This window comes from Saccostrea cucullata, unplaced genomic scaffold, assembly GCF_032062105.1.
Source record: "Saccostrea cucullata isolate Sc308-1 unplaced genomic scaffold, CSIRO_AGI_Scuc_v1 ctg3688, whole genome shotgun sequence".
Lineage (NCBI taxonomy): Eukaryota > Metazoa > Mollusca > Bivalvia > Ostreida > Ostreidae > Saccostrea > Saccostrea cuccullata.
Genome location: NW_026932202.1, coordinates 140 through 26,565, shown reverse-complemented (window position 1 = coordinate 26,565; position 26,426 = coordinate 140). Strand labels below are relative to the sequence as shown.

Genomic DNA, 26,426 nt, shown 5'->3' with positions numbered 1-26,426 from the left:
TGAGTTTTGGGGGAGGGTGGGGTATGTGAGCTTGCTCACTTTTTCTTTCATTCCTAACAGTATAGAGAGTACAGTATAAGCGAGTCATAATTGTACATCTCTGCCATAATAGAATTGTAACGTTATTATAACGAAGAAAACAAAATAAGATTAAATAAATACCCAAGGGAAAACAGGTTGAAAATAGCTAATTGAAGGTGAGTATCTTTTTTATGTAAATTTAGCATGGAAATGTTTATTCCAAGACAACGTAAATTTTTTGGTTGCATTTTAATCGATACAAGACATGCTATTTTCCCTTTAATTCATGCATTTGTGTGAAAATTAAGAGCGAGATATCATGTGAACAGGATTTTCTTTTTTTTTTTTTTTTTTTTTTTTGTCAAAAGTCAAATGTGTACATCTTTTCATGAGCTTATAATATATTGAATTTCTCAATATAGATCGAGGTACAGTTATATTCAAATATGAATTACATAGTCAAGTTTTCACATTTCTTATAGTTTTTACGTTTATGAACATGTTAATGAACAAACTGAAATAATGGAAACTTTTGTCTTACTTTTTGGGATTATAATTCCTCATCGAACATTAAAATTTCATAAAAATTGTAGCCACTTCCTTTCTTTATTACACTATTTGATAGACAGGGTAGAGTTTACCTTCTGTTGTCCATTTAAAGCATTTTTTTTTATATCGCTGTCTTAAAACCTCATTATAATATGCTATACAACGAACTATCTGAATGGTTCTAGACAATCACTATGTCACAGTTTTCTTTTAGTTATTTTATCTGTGATACTTATTACTCATGGCAATAACTTTTCCTAATGCTCATCTATAATGAAAAATTGTGTTAAAAAATAAACATGAATTTTAGTTACTTGTAGTATCATATTGTGTTAGAAAATAACAGGTTGCTTTTTGTTTACCTATATAATTTTTATTTAATGAATAAAATCCCTACAATTAAAAATATATAACCGAGTTTAACCGACCGTGACATTCAAAGACATCTAGCAAAATTTTGCATTAACATTTAATTAAATGATTGCGAAAGGAGAGGTCTCTTGGACACATGCAGAACACAGTCGAGGTTGTTTTGTCAGAGGTAGTCAAGAAGCCTTTAGCCCCCCTCCCTCCTTTTGAAGTCGCTAAGAAATGGTAAAATATTGATGACTTAGCGAAATTAAACGATCATCAGTTATGTTCTCTCATAAGCTGTACTCCTGAAACTATCACTGTCTCTGCTAAAATGTTGAAGAGATATTCTGCAAATATGTATGAATGATAAAAAAAAAGATTTTCAAAAAAAAAAGAAAAAGAGGGTTTTTTTAGCCGAAATTTTAGACATTTTTATCATTACATTATTTATACATTCATAAATGAATTTAATTTTATGCACAAGATGAATGTGAAAGTAATTAATGTCGCATAATTAGATACGATAGACAATCCCTTGTTTATACATGGCATTATATATCTTGTGTGTGAAATGTGTTTCCGTATAATTTGATTTATTTACAACTTGTTCGTGTTTGTCGTGTTGATGTGGAATTATTATAAATTCCCGAATTCTGATACTTTACAATTCTGTTGTGTTGGGAATGAACATGAGGAAGATGCATATACTTTCAACATTATGAAAAATATAAAGCAAATTGAACGCCTTTTTGTGTGCAGATCATGAAATGTTCTGAGCTCCATGGGTATTTGTTGTCCTGAGTGCATTAATCTTGACGCCAACATTCTTACTTTGCTAGTGATAGCTTTAGAAAACATTTGTATCTAGATGAAAGTTAACTCAGCCACATGTGCCATCCCATTGTTTTAGTTTTATTAGGTGATTGCAACTCCAATACCCGATTTCGCAGGTTCAACGATACCCTAATATCGAGTATTATACGCGATTTCACAGATAATACCCGATTTCGAGTATTCTCTCCGACCTGTTTAATGCATGCAGAAGACTGAGAGGTGTTTTACCCACAGGAAATCACTTCTCATTTGAACGCACACACAGCTGTCCAGGTACAGGTAACATATAGCCTGGAGCAGTAAGGGGATTTAAAGGGTATGTAAAGTGAAAAACAACAAGGGATAATTGTTAGTCATTTGATTAAAAACAAAAATCAAGGACAACAAGAGGCCCACAGGCCTTATAGGTCACCTGAGTATCATGTAACAACTTTCCAACAATTGAATTAGGTTTGTGTTTTAAACCAGAAGCCATGAAATTTACAATTTTGAAAGAGGCACCATTGCTTATCACAATTATAAACAAAGCATGCTTACTCTATATATTTAACATCCAGACGTAGATCAAAGTAACAAAGAGAAAATGCACTTCTACTTTAAAACCAGATGTGCACCCCACCTCAAAGGAACCACTGACCCTGGGGCAACATATTTGAAAATTTTGGAAATTTTATCATAAATTTATTTCATCATAAATGGTTGATTGTTAGCTAAGAGCAGATTTCAAAACATTAATTTATTTTCAGACTATGTAACTCCCCCATCCCCCCCCCCACCCCCGACGATACCTCCGACACAGGGAACATGAAATTAATCATTTTTCTAGATGCATCTTCATCATAAATATATATACTTGGATCATTAGCATAATACCCATGAGCAAAGGAAAAGATTTTCAAATAATTTATGTATTTTCACTATATAATCAAAAGAGCCCCCCCCTTTCCCCCTTCACCAAATAGCAAATCCCGACACAGGGGCCATGAAATTCAAGATTTGGTTGAGACATAATAACTATATACTAGGTTAGTTTATTTAATACCCAGGAGCAGAGAAGAAGATTTTCAAAGAATTAATGCATTTCACTATATAATGAATAGAGCCCCACCCTAACACTAGAACCCCTGGCCCTGGGGCCATAAGTTTCACAACTTTGGAAGAGGCACTCTTGCTCATCATAACTACATGTATGTACTCAGTTAGTTTATTTAATACCCAGGAGCAGAGAAGAAGATTTTCAAAGAATTAATGCATTTTCACTATATAATCAATAGAGCCCCTAACCTAACACCAGAACCCCTGACCCTGATGGGGCCATGAAATTCACAATTTTGGAAGAGGCACTCTTATTCATAATAACTATGTACTTAGTTTGTTTATTTGATACCCAGGAACAGAGAAGAAGATTTTCAAAGAAATAATGCATTTTCACTATATAATCAATAGAGCCCCACCCTAACACTAGAACCCCGGGCCTGGCCCTGGGGCCATAAATTTCACAACTTTGGAAGAGGCACTCTTGCACATCATAACTATGTACTTAGTTAGTTTATTTAATACCCAGGAGCAGAGAAGAAGATTTTCAAAGAATTAATGCATTTTCACTATATAATCAATAGAGCCACACCCTAACACTAGAACCCCTGATTCTGGGGCCATAAAATTCACAATATTGGAAAAGGCACTCTTGCTCATCATAACTACGTACTTAGTTTGTTTATTTAATACCCAGGAGCAGAGAAGAAGATTTTCAAAGAATTAATGCATTTTCACTATATAATCAACAGAGCCACACCCTAACACTAGAACCCCTGATCCTGGGGCCATAAAATTCACAATATTGGAAAAGGCACTCTTGCTCATCATAACTACGTACTTACTTAGTTTATTTAATACCCAGGAGCAGAGAAGAAGATTTTCAAAGAATTAATGCATTTTCACTATACAGGTAACTCTCGATACCTTGAAGTCCGTGGGACCGAGGAAAAACTTCGAGAGATTAAGAGTTCGAGTTTTCAAGAGTCTGGAATTTTCCGGGTTTGCTTGGCCAGTTTTAAAATTAGTCTTACCGGATGTAATGATTTTCATGCAGTACTAACTTTTCACACGTGGTTTTTATAAAACAGCGATATGATTTCGTATTTTAGATGAATATTTATTAATCTGAGTAAAGCTGAAAATGTACTTTGTCATTTTATGTTTATCTTTTAATTCTTTATAATATGGACATCATACTACGCATTTGTTAAATGAAAAACGACATTTTACAGTGCTGCATGGTACATAGCATTGTGTTTTTCCAAACAGGTGCATTGAACAAAGTTCCATAAGCATGGTAAGTATTTGTCCAACAATAGTCGTCATATTGACACTGAGGCTGTTTCTGGATTTTCATATTTCGTTTAACTTTGACACGAACTCGAAATAAAAACTAAATTTACTGTATCGTCTTGTAATCTGCAATTACAATTTCTCAGTGACACTGCGTTTCTAAATTATCGTAATACAGTTGATGATAATTATTTTAATAGCATATAGGCAACATAAGATTAATAATAATTCAATTATCACCTTGCAGTATAAGTGTCACCAGAATAAACATCCTGTTTCACGAGACACGCGTCTTCCGCCTGCATGGGGCCATTAAATGTCCAGGTAAAGTTGCTAATTATGTAACACATTATATAGACACATAGCCACTTCGAGGTATCGAGGGTAAATTTCAATAGAATATACATAGCGGGACTGCATTTTGACATCGAGGGATCAAGGGTTTCGAGAGATCAAGAGTTCGAGAAATCAAGAGTAAATTTGCTTAGTTATATAGGGGAAAAAATTGGGACTGGACACTCACTTCGACCGTTCAAGAACTTTGAGAGATCGAAGTTCGAGCCATCAAGGGTTACCTGTATAATCAATAGAGCCCCACCCTAACACCAGAACCCCCTGACCCTGGGGCCATGAAATTCACAATTTTGGAAGAGGCGCTCTTATTCAACATAACTAGGTACTTATTTAGTTTATTTAATACCCAGGAGCAGAGAAAAAGATTTTCAAAGAATTAATGCATATTCACTTTATAATCAATAGAGCCCTGCCCTAACACTAGCTGCAGATCTGTAGCGTTATGGTTTTATATATTTGTCTTTGACCACAACACTACAGATCCCGTAATGCAAAAAAGATGCAATTTACGGCGCAATATTTTTTGCGTACTTTTTGGGAGAATTTCTTCACTTTCTAGCATTGGTCAATCAACTACCTATCACCCTAATTCTAGACACATTCTGTAGCCAATATGTATATTTTATCTATCTCCCAACCATTTATAGTTGTCTCTACAAGCAATAATCTCGCTTGAAGTGAATTATCAGCAATCTAACATATAATTTTAATCAAGCGAGTTTATCACTTGTTGAGACGACTATAAAGGGTAGGTAGATAAATTAAATATACAGATAAGTTAAATAAAGTGCTAGAATTAGGGAGTGAAAGGTAGTTAATTTACCAATGCTGGAAAGTGGAGAAATTCTTCCCAAAAGTGCGCAAAAAATATTGCGCCATAAATTGCACCTTTTTCGCATTACAGGATCTGTAGAATTATGGTCAGAGACAAATATATAAAAGCATAATGCTACAGATCTGCAGCTACCCTAACACTAGAACCCCTGACCCTGGGGTCATAAAATTCATAACTTTGGAAGAGGCACTCTTGCTCATAAATAACTATGTACTTAGTTAGTTTATTTAATACCCAGGAGCAGAGAAGATTTTCAAAGATTTAATGCATTTTCATTATGACTATTCAATAGAGCCCCACCCTAACACCAGAGCCCCTAACCCTGGGGCCATGCATTTCACAATTTTGGAAAAGGACTCAATGCTAATGACATTCATGCCAACAGTTTGTCTGCTTGATGTCCAGGAGTAAAGAAGAAGATTTTCAAAGATTTCATTAATTTTAGTGGTTTTGGCCCCACCCCTCAGGCCCCAGGGGGGCAGAGACCATAAAATTCACAATTTTTGTTCCCCTTTAGGTATAGATGCTGTATACCAAATTTGGTTGAAATTGATTAAGTGGTTTCAGAGAAGAAGCTGAAAATATTCAAATGTTGTCCAGGAAAATAGAAAAAGATTTTTAAAGATTTCATTAATTTTAGTGGTTTTGGCCCCACCCCTCCTGCCCCAGGGGGTAGGGGACCATAAAATTCTTAATTTTTGTTCCCCTTCATCCATAGATTCAGTATATCAAATTTTGTAGAAATATATATTGGTTCAGTGGTTTCAGAGAAGAAGCTGAAAATGTTCAAATGTTAACACACAACGAATGAAAACAGATTGCAAGTGACTAAGGTGACCTAGAAATCACTGCTTAAGGTCACAAAATGAAGTCAATTTTTCTGGTGATTTTATACATCATAATACCGATGTCATTAAGCCCAGTTCTGCAAGAGAGTGGTGGAGATGTGCGTCTGTCATATTAGATTTCTCTATCTCAGATATCAGAAGGGTTTTACCCTTGGCATTCAATGTCAAACGTGTCTGTTTTCTCATCTCCAATATCAGCATGAAATGAACTATTTTACATTTACTTTTGTTTACTTATTATTGCAGTTTACATAATTTGTGTTTGGTTGTTTACAGCACTGACTTGCAAGTGAGAATTCGACGATAATTTATAAAACTTTCTCTTCTACTTTGGAAGCAGTTACTTTTGTTGCTGTAAAGAATGTTTAACAATAGCATGTATCATATAACTCTCTCTGTACACAGTTTATAAAAACTGATTACTCTGAGCAGTTACTAAGTATACAGCTTATATATGGGCCGGTTAAATATATAAACAGAATAAAAGAATATGCCTGCAAGAAACGTTATTAAGAAGAACGAAATAGTTAAACAAAATTTTTGGTATTAAGCTCAATAACAATACCTTCCATTCTATGAATAGATATCCTTCTTTCCAATTCTTTATTTTCACGCCATCTGGATGTCTGGCTGGTTTCTTTGCATCTGTTTTACACAGGGTTGTTGGTTTTGATGCAATACTAAATCCTTTTACATTTAATGCTTTAATTCTGAAGGTATACTCAACCCCAGCAGAAAGAGATAAACCATTAATTTGTGTTCTATTATCTGAAGTTTGAAACAGAAAAATCCACTCATCTGGGTGAAAAGGTGTATTGTATTCAATAGTATAATTAACAATTGGATGGAAATTGTTAAACCCTGCAGACCACTTTAGTCCCAACTTCCAGTCTCCACAACTTGTGATCTTAACATCATTTGGAGGATGAGGAGGTGCTACAAAGAGATTACATGTACCAATAAAAAAATTTGTTTAAAAAAGAAATAAAGTAGTGTTAGTACTGTTATTGGGACTTTTACTCCCCAAAATACAGAGCATAGTTAAACTAGAAATTAGGGCTGTGCAATATTACCGGTATATCGGTATATCGCGGTATTATCCACCACGATAATATATCGCGATATGAAAATCAGATACCGGTATTTCACGATATTTATAAAAATATATAAAAACCTCCTTTATTGTAGAAACTGCTGAAATAATACTTGTAACTTCCCAAGGCCTTTTCAATATAGTTAAAAAATACTTCGTCAGCTTTCAGAGGCAGATAGAGAGAAAAGAGAGAGAGAGAGAGACACCAACCTTTTCATTCACAATCACAATTTTAAATATCTTACTTTAAAATAAAATTGATAATTAATAAAAAGACTTTTAAATAAAATTAATAAGAAAGAAAATATATAAAACATTTCTACAGGGTGTATACCATGTGTACTGTGGTTCTCAAAATCTCATGGAATCTACACGATCGACGATGAATGTTAAGTTCAAGATACATATTACAAATAAATGGCCATCCATGTTTTCATGTGATACAGTATTGCTTTTTATCATTTTTTAACAAGTTTCATGCCATTTTAAACATCTTCATGCTATACCAGGAGCATGTGTATTAAAACAATAGAAATAGGTCAGTTGCAGTTCCTGATCGTATGTCATAATGTGAAATTAGGTCGGGTCTGACTAAAACACCAAACGCCCGAAAATAGGTCACAATTTCTTTCTGGCTTTAATTTTATTCTGTGATCACATAAAATTTCCATATAGTATGTCTTGTTTTAATCATTAAGTTACATTTTATGCTATTTCAATAAAACAACTCCCCCCCCCCCAAAAAAAAAAAAAAAACGTATAAAGAATATACCACGCATAAACTTTTTTTTCAATTTGAAAATACATCAAATGAGTACATTTTGTTTTAATATTTTACCTGGTATTTAATTAAAGGTTATTAGAATTATGTGTGCAATTAATGTCTTATCCCCCCCTCTTTGAACTTGACAGCATTTTAAACTTTCTGCACAAATTTATTAATGATAATTAATCTACAATATATCGCAATATATTGCAATATTCAAGGTAAAATATTGCAATATATCGCAATATGGTTTTCACTCGCAATACCCAACTCTACTAGAAATGTGGCTCCAGAGAAATGCACAATGCAACCCAAGGCACTTCTGTATTGCAACATGCAAAACAAGAGGTCAATTGGCCACACTGCTCACCTAAGCACATGGGCTAGATAACAAGAGGCCCATGGGCAACATCGCTCACCTGAGCAATGTGGCTTGGAAAAAAAGCAGTAATCAGTTAATTATTGAAAAGTTTAAACCTAGCAGTGGTCCAAACCAATCCTTAAAAGGGAAAGGGTATAATTTGAACAAACTTGAATCTACACTAACTAAGGATGCTTGCATATTTCTTTGACTACCTGTGGCTTTATTGCCCTTTACATTTGAACTAACATTGTGGCCCCGCCCTACCCCCTGGGGTCATGACTTGAACTACACTACCTGAGAATGCTTCCATATGAATAGGACTAATCATTGAAAAGAAGATTTTTAAAAAAAATTTCTACATGTTTCTATGTAAAACTTGGATTCCATGTTATGACACGCCCTACCCCCTGCGGTCATGATTTGAACTAAATTGAATGTCCACTACCTGAAGATGCTTCCATAAAAATATGATCATTCGTGCCTTTGCTATTCTTGAGAAGAAGATTTTTAAAGAATTTCCTATATATTTCTATGTAAAACTTTGATCGCCCATTGTGGCCCTGCCCTACCCCCTGGGGTCATGACTTGAACAAAACTGAATCTACACTACCTGAGGATGCTTCCCTATAAGTTTCAGGTTTCCTGGCACAGTGGTTCTCGAGAAGAAGATTTTTAAAACATACCATCAAATTTTCACTATTTCTGAATTATCTCCCCTTCAATAAGGGCGTGGCCCTTCATTTGAACAAATTTGAATCCCCTTTACCTAAGGATACTTTGTGCCAAGTTTGGTTGAAATTGGTCCAGTGGTTCTTGAGAAGAAGTCGAAAATGTGAAACAACAGACAACGGACAAATTTTGATCAGAAAAGCTCACTTGAGCCTTTGGCTCAGGTGAGCTAAAAACACAATTCAGCTCAGTATTGAAAAGTTTACTTGAGGGGGGGGGGGGCTTGAATTTTATACCACTTGAAAATACCACTATATCAATAATGCATACATGTATAACTTTGCCATTCTTAAAAAGAAAATTTTTAAAGATTTTCCTACATGCAGTCTATGCGAAAATTTAAAATTTTTACAGGACAAAATGTCTGGTAAAAATAAACAAGAGGCCCAAGGGCCTTGAATCGCTCTTCTGATAAATTGTACAACCTATCACTTGTATTTGAAGCCTCTAACCCTAAGTATCCTAAGACCCAGGTTGCATCACCTGACAAAGTTTGATGATTCTTAGCCAATTAGGACTACTTTTTGGTCTACATTCTTGGAAAACACAAAATGCATCAACTGACAAAGTTTGATTATTCTAAACCAATAAATACCTAAGATACTTAAATATAGCAATAAAATGTCGAAATTAGGTCAGTGTGACCTACATTTTAGTCGACATTTTTCAGAGTCCCAAGATGCATCTGCTGACTAAGTTTGATAATTCTAAGCCAATAAATACCTGAGATATTCAAAGTAGGTCACTGTGACCGACTCTTTGGTCAACATTCTCAGAAAACCCTAGATGCATCAACTGACAAAGTATGATGATTCTAAACCAATAAGTACCAGAGATTCTTAAATATAGCCATAAAATGTCAAAAGTAGGTCATCATGACCTACATTTTGGTTGACTTTTTTTAGAGTCCCAAGATGCATATGCTGACCAAGTTTGATAATTCTAAGCCAATAAATACCTGAGATATTCAAAAGTAGGTCACCGTGACCTACTTTTAGGTCAACATTCTCCGAAAATCAAAGATGCATCAACTGATAAAGTATGATGATTCTAAATCGATAAGTTCTAGAGTTATATAAATATAGCCATAAAATATCAAGATTAGGTCACTGTGACCTAATTTTTGGTCGACATTCTCCAAAAACCCAAGATGCATCAACTGACAAAGTTTGATGATTCTAAGCCAATAAGTACCAGAGAATACTTAAATATAGCCATACAATGTCGAAAGTAGGTCATCGTGACCTACATTTTGGTTGATATTTTTTAGAGTCCCAAGATGCATATGCTGACCAAGTTTGATAATTCTGAGCCAATAAATGCCTGAGATATTCAAAAGTAGGTCACCGTGACCTACTTTTAGGTCAACATTCTCCAAGAATCCAAGATGCATCAACTGACAAAGTATGATGATTCTACATCAATAAGTACTAAAGATACATAAATATAGCCATAAAATGTCAAAAGTAGGTCACCGTGACCTACTTTTTGGTTGGCATTTTCCGAAAACCCAAGATGCATCAACTGACAAAGTTTGATGATTCTAAGCCAATAAGTACCAGAGAATACTTAAATAGCCATAAAATGTCAAAAGTAAGTCATCGTGACCTACATTTTGGTTGACTTTTTTTAGAGTCCCAAGATGCATATGCTGACCAAGTTTGATAATTCTGAGCCAATAAATGCCTGAGATATTCAAAAGTAGGTCACCGTGACCTACTTTTAGGTCGACATTCTCCGAGAATCCAAGATGCATCAACTGACAAAGTATGATGATTCTAAATCAATAAGTACTAGAGATACATAAATATAGCCATAAAATGTCAAAAGTAGGTCACCATGACCTACTTTTTGGTTGACATTCTCCGAAAACCCAAGATGCATCAACTGACAAAGTTTGATGATTCTAAGCCAATAAGTACCGGAGATACTTAAATATAGCCATAAAATGTCAAAAGTAGGTCACCGTGACCTACTTTTTGGTCGACATTTTTCAGAGTCCCAAGATGCATCGCCTGACCAAGTTTGATGATCGTAGGTTTGAAGGTAATCAAAATATGCCTTTTAAACAATTTGAAAACAAATGCTTGCAAAATTCTAAAACAAGGTCACAGTGACCTACTTTTTCTTAAATATGTTTTAAGGTCCCAAGATGCAGCAACTTACAAGATTTGATGATTCTAACCCTTTCAGTGCCTGAAATAATGGGATTACTGTAAACCAACTTTTATTCGCGTGCGAGAAATTTTCGCGAGAGCTTCGTTATCGCGAATTTTTCTCGCCGCGAACGGGTCCTTAAAGTCTCTTTTACTATTAAAACAGTTACAAAATTGGCTTGATCGCGAAAATTAATCGTCGCGAACTAGTTTACTCTCGGTAACTCGCGAAATAAAGTCGTCGCGAATAAAAGTTGGTTTACAGTAAATGTTTTAAAAAGGATAAATCATGAAGTTCAAAAAGTAGGTCACGGTGACCTACTTTTAAGTTGACATTGTTCAAGGACCCAAGATGCATCAACTGACTGAGTTTGATGATCATAGGCCTTAAAGTGTCCAAAATATGCCTTTAAATCAATTTGAAAACAAATACCCGCAAAATTAAAAAAGTAGGTCACCGTGACCTACTTTTGAGTTAACATGATGTGAAGTCCTAAGATTCATCAACTTACAAGATTTGATGATCCTAGTCCTTATAGTAAGCAAAATATAAACATTTTTATTAATTCTAAATTTAGGTCAACTTTAAAGTGACCTTGAGACCACGCCCTTTGCCCCAGGGTCATGCCTTGAACAATTTTAAATCTTCAACATATCCTGATCCTTGTATGTAAGTTTGGTGAAAATCTGCCTGGTGGTTCTTGAGAAGAAGATTTTTTAGCAACCAGTACTTTTGGTTTTGTTTTCCTGATTATCTCCCCTTGTTTTAGGGTCCCAACCCTTATTTTAGTATAAATTGTAGCCCTTGGGCCAAGGATACCCTGTGACAAATTTGACACTGATTGGCCAAGGGGTTCTTGAGTTATGGCCCATATTCTAAAAAGTTAACGCACACCGCACACCGCACAAATGGCCATAGCATTAGCTCTTTGAGCCTTTGGCTCAGAAGAGCTAAAAATTTTACCAGACCAAGCAATTTCTTACCAGACCGATTTTTTCCCCTATAAATCCATACATTATGATACTGAGATTGAGAGGGTGGGTGGGATGGGGTTAATTCTACTGTGAAATTTAACCTTCAATAAATTCAGACTGAAATGGACGTTAACTATTTATAAATTTCCTTTGTAAAAGATATCTACTTGTACAATTGCATGCTTTTTTCTTCATATTTGAATTATACAACATACAATGTATAAAATATTTTCTGAAATTTAATATGCATTTCAATGCATATTTATTTTTCCTAAAACAACTCACTGTGGTTACTCAAGTTCAATAATCATTGAAAAATAATTTCCCAACCAAATCTACCTATGAGCTGTCTAAATATTTTCCCAACCAAATCTACGTATGAACTATCTAAAGATCTCTAATCCTTGACAGAGGAAATTCGAATTAGAATAAAAACGATCATGACAGGGTTGTAATACATAAAAATTAATCAGGTATTACTCCTAAATTGGTCAAATAAAGGATATTTGTGGGGAATTGGACCATGTGTACCTCTTTATTTAGTTTTATTTGGCCTTATTTTATATTGGACATTTGGTCCTGTATACTGAAATTTTTTACCGGTAAAAACCGACGGTCCGGTGACTTTTGCATAGACTGTACATTGTAATTCGTAAACAAGAGGCCACATCATTTACCTGAGCATAGTAACTTAAGGGGAAAAAAAGCAAAAATAAGTTTATTATTGAAGAGTTTAAGCCCAAAAGTGCATTCCCAACTAGGGCTGGGCAATAATATCGATATTTCAATATATTGCAATACAATGGCAAAAAATATCGTATCGCAATACGATTTTGTAATATCAATATATTGGCAATATGCTTAGATTAAGGAATTTTGTCATTAAATATAAAAATGGACTTATGAAAGTTTGTTATTTAGCCAAATAGTAAGTCGGAAGTTGTTTTGTGGGAACATTTCAGAGCATAACTTAAATGAAACCAACAAGATTTTTTTTCCCGTGTTGGTTACTTATCATGGTTATGTACATTCCTCATGTAAATTAAAGTAAATTTAGTAAGAAAATGCCATTTTTATTACATTGAAAATATTGCAATACATATCGCAATACAGTTAAAAATATTGCAATATATCGCAATACGAAATCTCAGGCCAATACCCAGCCCTATTCCCAACCAATCCTTAAAGGGGAAAGGGTATGATTTGAAAAAATTGAATCTACACTTACTAATGATGATTGCATATTTCTTTGACTACCTGTGTCTTTTATAATTGCTCTTTACATGTGAACTAACAAATACAAATGACCAATCATGGCATTGCTGTCCTTGAAAAAAAAGTTTCCTACATACACTGTATTCCTATGTAAAACTTTGATTGGCCATTGTGACCCCGCCCTACCCCTGGGAGTCATGATTTGAAAAAAAAAGGTAAATCTCCACTACCTGATGATACTTCCATATAGATATGACCAATCAAGACTTTGCTGCTCATGAAAAGAAGACTTTGAAAGAATTTTCCTATATATTTCTAACAAGAGGCCCATGGGCCTTATAGGTCACCTGAGCATCATGCAACAACTTTCAAATGATTGAATTTGGTTCATGTTTTTAGCTAGATGCTATGGCATTCACAATTTTGAAAGAGGCACATTGCTAATCATAACTATACACTTAGCAAATGTTTAGATTGTTTACTTAATACCTATAAGCAGGGTAAGGGAACAGAAATGCATGTCAACTAATCAGTAATATTCAGCAATAATCAGGAGTGCCCCTACCACAAATGAACCCCTGACCCTAGGTCTACACATTGCACAATTTTTGAAAATGCACACTTGCTTATCAAAAATGTTTGATTAATACCAAGGAGCAGATTTCAAACAATTCATTTTTAGTATATAAGTAGAGCCCCTCCCCCTTCTTTGGTATCTCTGACCCAGGGGCCTTGAAATTCACAATTCTGGAAGAAAAGCCCTTGCATATACATAATCATATATCTGCTTATTACCCAGGAGTAGAGAAAAAGATTTTTATAGATGTAATGTATTTTCACTATATAATCATTATAGAGCCACACCCTAACACCATAACCCCTGACCTTGGGGCCATAAAATTCACAATTTTGGTAGAAGCATTCTTGCTCATCATAACTATGTCCTTAATTAGTTTATTTAATACCCTGAAGCAGAGAAGAAGCTTTTCAAAGAAACCAGAAGTCTCTGTCGAGACTGTAGCTCTACTGGTTTGTACTTATCAAAAACCATTGCACTATTTTATGTACCTTAGTGTAGTCTACTTGTGTGCCAACTTATTTTGATATCAAACTAAAATTGTAGGAGGAGTAGCGTTTTAAAGGAATTTCATAGAGATTTCTATTTTTAGTAACCATGGCAACATCATTCACCGAAATCAAAAACCTATGCACTATGCTATGGATCTTAGTTTAATCTACTTGTGTGCCAAGTTATATTGAAATCGGACCAAAACTGTAGAAGGAGTAGCCTTTTAAAGGAATTTCACAGAAAATTCTATTTTTAGAAACCATGGCAACATCGTTCATCAAAATTAAAAACCGATGCACTATTCTATGTACCTTAGTGTAGTCTACTTGTGTGCCAAGTTATATTGAAATCGGCCCAAAACTGTAGGAGTAGTGTTTTAAAGGAATTTCATAGAGAATTCTATTTTTAGTAACCACGGCAATACCGTTCACCGAAATCAAAAACCAAAGCATTATTCTATGCATCTTAGTGTAGTCTACTTGTGTGCCAAGTTATTTTGAAATCAGACCAAAACTGTAGTAGGAGTAGCGTTTTAAAGGAATTTCACAGAAAATTCTATTTTTAGTAACCATAGTAACACCGTTCATCGAAATCAAAAACCAAAGCACTATCCTATGTATCTTAGTGTAGTCTACTTGTGTGCCAAGTTATATTGAAATCAGACCAAAACTGTAGTAGGAGTAGCGTTTTAAAGGAATTTCACAGAGATTTCTATTTTTAGTAACCATGGCAACACCGTTCATCGAAATAAAAACCGATGCACTATTCTATGTATCTTAGTGTAGTCTACTTGTGTGCCAAGTTATATTGAAATCAGACCAAAACTGTAGAAGGAGTAGCGTTTTTAAGGAACTTAACAGAAAATTCTATTTTTAGTAACCATGGCAACACGGTTCATCGAAATAAAAAACCGATGCACTATTCTATGTATCTTAGTGTAGTAGGAAGATTAGCGTTTTGAAAAATTGTTTACAGACAGACGGACAGACAGACAGACAGACGGACGGACGGACGCCGGACGCATTACTATCGCATAAGCTCTTCTGGTCTCTGACCAGTAGAGCTAAAAATGCATTTTCACTATATAATCAATAGAGCCCCGCCTTAACACTAGAACCCCTGACCCTGGGGCCATAAAATTCATAATTTTGGTAGAGGCACTCTTGCTCATCATAACTATGTACTTAGTTAGTTTAATTAATATCTAGGAGCAGAGAAGAAGATTTTCAAAGATTTAATGCATTTTCTCTATATAATCAATAGAGCCCCGCCCTAATACCAGAATCCCTGACCCAGGGGCCATAAAATTCACAATTTTGGTAGAGAGCTCTTGCTCATCATAACCATATACTTAATTAGTTTATTTAATATTCAGGAACAGAGAAGAAAATTTTCAAAGATTTAATGCATTTTCACTATATATTCAATAGAGCCCCGCCTTAACATCAGAACCCCTGACCCTGGGGCCATGAATTTCACAATTTTGGTAGAGGACTCAATGCTGATTACAATCATACCAGCAGTTTGACTGCTTGATGTCCAGGAGTAAAGAAGAAGATTTTTAAAGATTGCACTAATTTCAGTGGTTTTCGCCCCACCCCCCAGGCCCCAGGGGGCAGGGACCGTGAAATTCACAATTTTTGTTCCCCTTCACCCACAGATGCTATATACCAAAATTGGTTGAAATTGGTTCAGTGGTTTCAGAGAAGAAGCTGAAAATGTTAAAATGTTAACGCACGACGGACGACGACAGACGAAAACTCAGTTTATTCAGGTGACCTAATAAAACTTTGATTGGCCATTGTGGACCTGCTCTATCCTTGGGGGTCATGATATGAAAAAAACAGAAGTCTCTGTAGAGACGGTAGCTCTACTGGTTTGTACTTATGATAAAGGAAGAGAAAAGTAAGTAGCAGTTGGGACAACTTTTATAAAAGCAATAAATAGAATAATATTGCTTGATTAAGTCTCTTTTTGTGGCAAGATTGCAATAAGACTACAACTGTAGGAGTAGCTTTGAATAAAAGTTTACAGAACTAGGAGGAGATAGTTCAAAGAAATTTTCTTTTTTAGTAACCATGGCAACACCATTCATCAAAATCAAAAACCGATATAAACCAGAAGTCTCTGTCGAGACTGTAGCTCTACTGGTTTGTACTTATCAAAAACCATTGCACTATTTTATGTATCTTTGTGTAGTCTACTTGTGTGCCAACTTATTTTGAAATCAAACTAAAACTGTAGAAGGAGTAGCATTTTAAAGGAATTTCACAGAAAATTCTATTTTTAGTAACCATGGCAACACGGTTCATCGAAATAAAAAACCAATGCACTATTCTATGTATCTTAGTGTAGTCTACTTATGTGCCAAGTTATATTGAAATCAGACCAAAACTGTAGAAGGAGTAGCGTTTTTAAGGAATTTCACAGAAAATTCTATTTTTAGTAACCATGGCAACACGGTTCATCGAAATAAAAAACCGATGCACTATTCTATATATCTTTGTGTAGTCTACTTGTGTGCCAAGTAATACTGAAAACAGACTAAAATTGTAGGAGGAGTAGCGTTTTGAAAAATCGTTTACAGACAGACGGACAGCTAGACAGACAGACAGACGGACGGACGCCGGACGCATTACTATCGCATAAGCTCTTCTGGTCTCTGACCAGTAGAGCTAAAAATTATGTATCTTAGTGTAGTCTACTTGTGTGCCAAATTATTTTGAAATCAAATTGAAACTGTAGGAGGAGTAGCATTTTGAAAAATTGTTTACAGACGGACAGACAGACAGATCAATGATGGATGCAATACTACTGCATAAGCTCTTCTGGTCTCTGACCAGTAGAGCTAACAAGAGGCCCAGGGGCCACATCGCTCACCTGAGCAAATCGGCTAGGAAAATTAAGCACACATCAGATTAGAACTGAAAAGTTTACTGAAGGGGGGAGGGGGGGGGGCTTGAATTTTAATACTACTTGAGAATGCCTTCATATTTAATACTGCATATGACTTTGCTGTTCTTGATCAAAAGATTTCTTAAAAAAAAAAGAAAGCGCCGATGAATTAAAAACATTTTCTTCTTAAATATAACTTCATAATAATTTGAATTTGATTCCCCATTGTTTCCCTCCCTACCCCAAAGGCCATGATTTGAATAACTTAAATCTTCAATACATGAGGATGCTTTAATGTCAATATGACTAAACATAGCTTTTCTGTTCTTGGGATTTTTCCCTTTATTTTCTATTAAAACTTTGATTACACCATTGTGGCCCCACCCTACTTTTGGTGGTTATGATTTGAAAATATTTAATTCTACACTACCCGAAAATACTTCCATATAAATACTGGAATCACTAATCATGGCTTTGCTAGAAAAAAAGATTTTTTTAAATATATCTTAATGTAAAACTTGGATCCCCCAATGTGGCCCCACCCTATCCCTTGGGGTTATGATTTGAACAAACTAGAATATATAGTACATGAGGGTGATTCCACATTAATATCACTAATCATGGCTTTGAAGTACTTGAGAAGACAATTTTTAAAAATTTCCATATCTAGTCCTATGTAAAACTTTGATCAGCCATTTTGGCCCCACCCTAGCACCAGGGGTCATAATTTGAACAAACTTGAATATACACTACCTGAGGATGATTCCACATGAGTTTCATCTTTCCTGGTCCAGTGGTTCTTAAGAAGATTTTTTTAAAAAGATTTTCCCTATATACTCCTTTGTAAAACTTTGATCAGCTATTATGGCCCCACCCTACCCCCCCGGGGTCATGATTTGAACAAACTTGGATCTACACTACCTGAGGATGATTCCACGAGTTTCATCTTTCCTGGCCCAATGGCTCCTGAGAAGAAGATTTTTAAAGAGTTTTTTTTTTATCCCGCTTCAGACAAATTTGTCGATTACTGATTGGATAAAAGCTAATCACATGACGCCCTGAAATTTTCCGTATTACGTCTCCGTTTCCATATTACGTCTCCGTCGAGGCGTAATATGAAAATCGGGCACGCGATTCCGTTTGAAGCGTTGTTATTGTAAATAAAAATGGCGGCTAAGAAACGGTTAACGTAGGTAGTTAAGTTGAATTTCTTGTTACCGTAACGATATTTTATGTTGATTGTTATTGGATTAAAACTAATATTTTCATAATATGCAAAAATATTTTTTTTTATATTGAAAAAGGTCTTCAGCGGGATAAATTCGTTACACAGTCAGTTAGTGACATAATACGGATTCATACAGGGTGTGAAATGGAAATCCGTATTGGGACTCGGCTTCGCCTCGCCCAATACGGATTTCCATTTCACACCCTGTATGAATCCGTATTAGGTCACTAACTGACTGTGTAACTAATAATATATTCCTATGTAAAACTTTGATCAGTCATTGTGGCCCCACCCTACCGCTAGGGCTCATGATTTGAACAAACTTGAATCTTCACTACATGAGGTTGATTCCACATGAGTTTCATCTTTCATGGCCCAGTGGTTCTTTAGAAGAAGATTTTTAAAGAATTTTCCTATATATTTCTATGTAAAACTTTGGTCGGCCATTTTGGCCCCGCCCTTACCCGGGGGTCATGATTTGAACAAACTTGAATCTACACTACATGAGGATGATTCCACTTGAGTTTCATCTGTCTTGGCCCAGTGGTTCTTGAGAAGAAGATTTTTTAAAAATGCCATTAATTTTTCACTAATTCATAATTATATCCCCTTGGAAGAGGGCATGGCCCTTCATTTGAATAAACTTCATGCCCCTTCACCTAAGGATACTTTGTGGCAAGTTTGGTTGAAATTGGCCCTGTGGTTCTTGAGAAGAAGATGAAAATGTGAAAAGTTTGCGACAACGACAACAACGACAACAACAACCACAACGACAGATGACGGACAAATTTTGATCAGAAAAGCTCACTTGAGCCTTCAGCTCAGATGAGCTAAAAACCTTGAATTTACACTACCTGAGGATGCTTCCATATAAGTATGACTCTTCATGGCTTTGCTATTCCTGAGAAGAAGATTTTTAAAGAATTTTTCCTATATTTCTATGTAAAACTTTGGTCAGCCATTGTAACCCCCTCTCTACACCCTGAGGTCATGATTGGAACAAAGTTGAATCTACTTCACCTGACAGGTTGATAACACATGAGTTTCATCAACTGACCAAATGGTTCTGGAAAAGATTTTAAAAGATTTTTCCTATAAATTCCTATGTAAAACTTTGATCCCTGATTGGGATCCTTTGATTTTAGCTCTGCCCTATCCCCAGGGGTCATGATTTAAACAAACTTAAATCTAAACTACCTGAGGATGCTTCAACAGAGTTTCATTTTTCCTGGTCCAATGGTTCTTGAGAGGAAGGTTTTTAAAATATGCCAATAACTTTTTACTTATTCATAACTAATCTCTCCTTTGAATTGGGATCAAGGATGAATGATCAAGGATAATTTGTGTGAAGTTTGGTTAAAATTGGTCCAGTGGTTTTTGAGAAGAAGAAATGTCAAAAGTTTAAGACTACAATGAGAATGACAACAACGACAGACAACAGACATAATTGATAAGAATAGCTCACTTTAGCCTTCGGCTCAGAATTCACAATTTTGGAAGGGGCAGCCTTATTCAACATAACTATATACTTGGTTTGTTTATTTTATGGCCAGGAGCAGAGAAGAAGATTTTAAAAGAAATAATTCATTTTCAATATAAATCTATATAGCCCCGCCTTAGCAATAGAACCCCGACCCTGGTGCTATGAAATTTATAATTTTTGAAGAGGCAGCCTTATTCAACATAAATTTGCACTTGGGTAGTTTATTTCATACCCAGGAGCAGAGAAGAAGATTTTCAAGGAATTTATGCATTTTCACTACATAATCTATATACTGTAAACCAACTTTTATTCGCGACGACTTTATTTCGCGATTTACCAGGGATAAACTAGTTCGCGACAATTAATTTTCGCAATCAAGCCTTTTTGCATCTGTTTTTAAAATAGACAAATATACTATAAGGACCGGTTCGCGGCGAGAAATATTCGCGACGATGAGGCTCTCGCGAACTTCGCGAAAATTTCTCGCACGCGAATAAAAGTTGGTTTACAGTAGTCCCATCCTGCTACTGAAACCCCTGACCCTGAGGCCATGAATTTCACAGTTTTGGAAGAGGAAGTCATTTTCAACATAACTATGCACTTGTTTAGTTTATTTAATGCCCAAGAGCAAAGAAGAAGAATTTCAAAGAATTTATGCATTTTACTATATGATCTATATAGCCCGCCCTGTCGCTGAAACCCCTGACCCTAGGGCCATGAATTTCACAATTTTAGGAAGAGGCAGTCATTTTCAACATAACTATGCACTTGTTACTTTATTTAATACCCAGAAGCAGAAAAGAAGAATTTCAAAGAAATAATGCATTTTCACTTTATAATCTATTTAGCCCCGCCCTGTCACTGAAACCCCTGACCCTGGGGCCATGAATTTCACAATTTTGGTAGAGGACTCAATGCTGATCACAATCATATCAACAGTTTGACTGCTTAATGTTCATGAATAGAGAAGAAGATTTTTATAGATTGCACTAATTTTAGTGGTTTTGGCCCCACCCATCCCCAGGTAGACAGGGACCATGAAATTCATAATTTTTGTTCCCCTTCACCCATAGATGCTATATGCCAAATTTGGTTGAAATTGGTCCAGTGGTTTCAGAGAAGAAGATGAAAATGTTCAAATGTTAATACACGACAAATGATGGATGACGGCGGATGAAAACGATAGCAATAGGTTACCTGAGTTTACTGAGGTGACCTAAAACTCACTTAAAATTACATCTCCCAAGCCTAGATAATGAGGAAAATTTGAATTTTATAAGAGACAATTACAGTTTGACTCAATTGGAAGTTACCTACCTTTCACTTTCAACCTAACAGTTCTTTGATCTTCATCAATTCTATTACTGGCAATACATGTGTAGTTTCCTGAGTGTATGCTTTTGACTTTCAGAATTTTAAGCACTGTGCAGTTTTTCTCACAGCTCAGCTGGTTGACACCCAAGTCTTGCAAGTGTTGACCATTCTTTCTCCATGTGTATTTAATGTTTTCTTTTGGATCCGACATAGCAAAACAAGAAAACATGACATCTGTGCCTTCATCAACAGTTTTCTCATTGATCCAGCCTATTATTTTGGTTTTATCTTTAATAGAAATTAAGAAGTATTCATGAAGACAAACAAATAATTCAGTTGTATGAACAAAAATATAGTAAAAATTAATTAGATTTGTCCAAAAGAGACAAATTCATTATCCTTGTATAAAATATGATAAATTAAATGATCTTGTAGGAAAACAAGTGATTATTTTTCCAATTTAACATTTTGGTCTTTTGAGTGATAACCTTATATATTTTATGCAATGACAGCTAGTGCATGAGCACTGCAGTCCAAACTATTCTAAAGTTATTGATTGTGAGAAATCTACAAGGGTTGTTAACAAGAGGCCCATTGGCCACATCACTCACATGAGTACCTTTGGCCATGCTATTCTTTGCCAGATTTCCCCATAGTAATACGTAATGTGACCCCACCCTACCCCCTTGGGTCATAATTTGGAGAAAATCTAAACTACCCCAGGATGCTTCCACATAAGTTTCAGGTTTTCTGGTCCAGTGGTTCTTGAGAAGACTTTGATTCTTCCTATATATTTCATTGTAAAACTTTGATTCCCTATTGTGCCCCCCCCCCCTACCCCCAGGGTTCATGTTTTTAACAAGTTAGAATCTACACAGCAGCATGCTTCCACATAAGTTTCAGCTTTTCTGGCCAAGTGGTTCTTAAGAAGAAGATTTTTCCTACATATTTCAAATGTAAAACTTGGATTCCCTATTATGGCCCATCCTACCCACGGAGGTCATAATTTGAACAATTTTACTTTACATATGGATGCTTCATCATAAGTTTCAGCTTTTCTGGCCTAGAGGTTCTTGAGAAGATTTTCAAAGTTTTTTCCTTTACCGGTATACTTCAATGTTAAAATTGTTTTTCCTATTGTGGCCCCGCCCTTACCCCAGAGGGTCATTATTTGAATAATTTAGAATCTACACTACTTAAGAATACTTCCACATAGGTTTCAGCTTTTCTGGGGCTCAGTGGTTCTTGAGATGAAGATTTTTCAAGATTTTTCCTATATACTGTATCCGGGTTATTTTCGCCCCGTGTTATTTTCACCCTTTCACACTTGCAAACAATTTTGCCCCGTTTTAAATTCACCCAGTCGTAGTTTTGTTTAAGAAATTATACTGTATTCTTTGAATTGGCCCCGTTTTAAATTCGCCCAAATGATAGTAGGGAGAAAGGGGCGAAAATAAAACGGGGGCGAAAATTTCCCTGTATACAGTATTTCAATATTGTGGCCTGCCCTACCCATGTCGGATATGATTTTTTGAGAAGCCCAAGGGCCTTGAATGGCTCTTTTTATAAATTATACATTTTATCACTTCTTTTCGAAGCCTCTAATTATCCTGAATATATAAACAAGAGGCCCATGGGCCTTATAGGTCACCTGAGCATTATTCAACAACTTTCCAGTGATTGAATTTGATCCATGTTTTAAGCCAGATGCTATAGCATTTACAATTTGGTCATCATAACTATACACTTAGCAGTTCCTTAGTTTGGTTACTTAATACCCATAGCCAGGGTAGGGGAACAAAAAATGCATTTCAACAAATCAGTAATATTCAGCAATAATGAGTAGTGCCGCTACCACACATGAACCCTGGACTCTTAGGCCTAGATCCACACATTGTACAATATTTGGAAAGGCATTCATGCTTTTCAGAAATATTTGATTAGTACAAAGGAGCACATTTCAAACAATTCATTCATTTTCAGTATATAAGTACAGCCCCCACCCCACCCCCCCCCCCCCCCTCTATGGTACAACTGACCGTGGGGCCTTGAAATTTACAATTCTTGAAGATTAGGGCCCTTGCTCATAACTATATAGGTAGTTCATCTGCTTAAAACCTAGGTGCAAAGAAGAAAATATTCAAAGATTTAATGTTTTTTTTCACTATACATGTATAATCAATATAGCCCCCCCCCCCCCCCCCTAACACCAGAACTCCTGACCCTGGGGCCATAATATTCACAAGTTTGGTAGAGGCACTCTTGCTTATCATAACTATGTACTTAGTTAGTTTATATAAAATCTAGGAGCAGAGAAGAAGATTTTCAAAGAATTCATGTATTTTCACTATATAATCAATAGAGCCCTGCCCTAACACAAGAACCCCTGACCCTGGGGCCATAAAATTCACAATTTTGGTAGAGGCACTCTTGTTCATCATATCTATGTACTTAGTTAGTTTATTTAATACCCAGGAGCAAAGAAGAAGATTTTCAAAGAATTCATGTATTTTCTCTATATAATCAATAGAGCCCCGTCCTAACATAAGAACCCCTGACCTTGGGGCCAAAAAATTCACAATTTTGGTAGAGACACTCTTGCTCATCATAACTATGTACTTAGTTAGTTTATTTAATACCCAGGAGCAAAGAAGAAGATTTTCAAAGAATTCATGTATTTTCTCTATATAATCAATAGAGCCCCGCCCTAACACCAGAACCCCTGACCCTGGGGCCATAAATTTCACAAATTTGGTAGAGGCACTCTTGCTCATCATAACTATGTACTTAGTTAGTTTATTTAATACCCAGGAGCAAAGAAGAAGATTTTCAAAGAATTCATGTATTTTCTCTATATAATCAATAGAGCTCCGCCCTAACACAAGAACCCCTGACCTTGGGGCCATGAAATTCACAATTTTGGTAGAGGCACTCTTGCTCATCATAACTATGTACTTAGTTAGTTTATTTAATACCCAGGAGCAAAGAAGAAGATTTTCAAAGAATTCATGTATTTTCTCTATATAATCAATAGAGCCCCGCCCTAACACAAGAACCCCTGACCCTGGGGCCATAAAATTCACAATTTTGGTAGAGGCACTCTTGCTCATCATAACTATGTACTTAGTTAGTTTATTTAATACCCAGGAGCAAAGAAGAAGATTTTCAAAGAATTCATGTATTTTCACTATATAATCAATAGAGCCCCGCCCTAACACCACAACGCCTGACCCTGGGGCCATAAAATTCACAATTTTGGTAGAGACACTCTTACTGATCTTAGCTATGCACTTAGTTAGTCTATTTAATACCCAGGAGCAGAGAAGAAGATTTTTGAATTCATGTATTTTCTCTATATAATCAATAGAGTCCCGCCCTAACATCAGAACCCCTGACCTTGGGGCCATAAAATTCACAATTTTGGTAGAGACACTCTTGCTCATCATAACTATGTACTTAGTTAGTTTATTTAATACCCAGGAGCAAAGAAGAAGATTTTCAAAGAAATAATGCATTTTCACTATATACCTTTTAGCCCCACCCTAGCACAAGTACCCCTGACCCCAGGGCCATGAATTTCACAATTTTGGTAGAGGACTCAATGCTGATTACAATCATGCAAACAGTTTGACTGCTTGATGTCCAGGAGTAAAGAAGATTTTTAAAGATTGCATTAATTTTAGTGGTTTTGGCCCCACCCCCCAGGCCTCAGGGGGGCAGGGATCATGAAATTCACAATTTTTGTTCCCCTTCACCCATAGATGCCTTGTGCCAAATTTGGTTGAAATTGGTTCAGTGGTTGCAGAGAAGAAGCTGAAAATGTTCAAATGTTAACACACGACGCACGACGAAGGACGAACGACGCACGACGACGGACGAAAACAGATGGCAATAGGTCACCTGAGTTTACTCAGGTGACCTAATAAAACCTTGAAATTGCAAAAGTAGGCCATCATGACTTGCGTACATTTTGGTTTAAGCACTCTGAGAGCCCAGGATAATCAACTGGCAAAGTGTGATGATGCTAAGCCCCTTATTGATATTATCCGAGGACTAATTGACAATTAGTTTAATGATTCTAAGCAAATTGGTTCCTGAGATATTTAAATATAGCTTTAAAATGTCAAAAGTAGGTCACTGTGACCTACTTTTTGGTTGACTATCTCCGAAAACCTAAGATGCATCAACTGACAAAGTTTAATGATTCTAAGCCAATAAGTACAAGTGATTCTTAAAAATAGCTATAAAATTTCAAAAGTAGGTCACAGTGACCTACTTTTTCATCAACTTTCTCCGAAAACCCAAGATATATCAACTGATGAAGTTTTGATGATTCTAAGCCATTAAGTACCCGAGGTACTTATATATAGCCATAAAATGTCAAAAGTAGGTCATTGCAGTGACCTTCTTTTTGGTCAATATTCTCCAAAGATCCAAGATGCATCAACTGACAAAGTTTTATGATTCTAAGCCAATAAGTACCTACGAATATTTGAATATAGCCATAATATTTCAAAAGTAGGTCACAGTGACCTACTTTTTGGTCAACAATCTCCAAAAACCCAAGATGCATCAACTGACAAAGTTTTATGATTCTATAAGCTTATAAGTACCTGAGTTACTTTAACGAAGTCATAAAATGTAATAAGTAGGTCACGGTGACCAACTTTTTGGTCAACAATCTCTGAAAAGCCAAGATGCATCTGTAGTAGATGTATATTTTATTAAATAATTTAATAAATGATAAATAAATTTAAGATAGTTAAAAAAATTAAAATCTTAAGTCTTTCTATTACTTATATTATGAAGTGTTACCACCCATCCCTCTTGATCCACCGATACATTTCACACAGACATTTCATTGGTTGTAGATTTGCATTCTATTGGTCAAGAGTTTTACATTGTCAGTGATTATTACTCAGTTTGAAAGATCTCAGAGTCTTAGTCATGTAGAGAGCTAGATCTGGTGAATTACTGAATTATTTGAAATCTACAATATTTATATTCTTGACA

General features: G+C 35.6%; 1 protein-coding gene across 1 annotated transcript in view; it reads right to left on the bottom strand.

Moving 5' to 3' along the window:
- LOC134234646 (neuroglian-like) overlaps positions 1-22,042 on the bottom strand; it is a 42,548-nt gene extending 20,506 nt beyond the window's left edge. The window contains exons 1-3 of the mRNA XM_062716713.1: positions 22,033-22,042; positions 21,417-21,701; positions 6,692-7,062 (exon numbers count right to left, since the gene is read on the bottom strand). Coding sequence (XP_062572697.1) covers positions 6,692-7,062; positions 21,417-21,701; positions 22,033-22,042 — 666 coding nt within the window. The remainder of the gene's footprint in view (positions 1-6,691; positions 7,063-21,416; positions 21,702-22,032) is intronic.
- Positions 22,043-26,426: the final 4,384 nt, after the last annotated feature.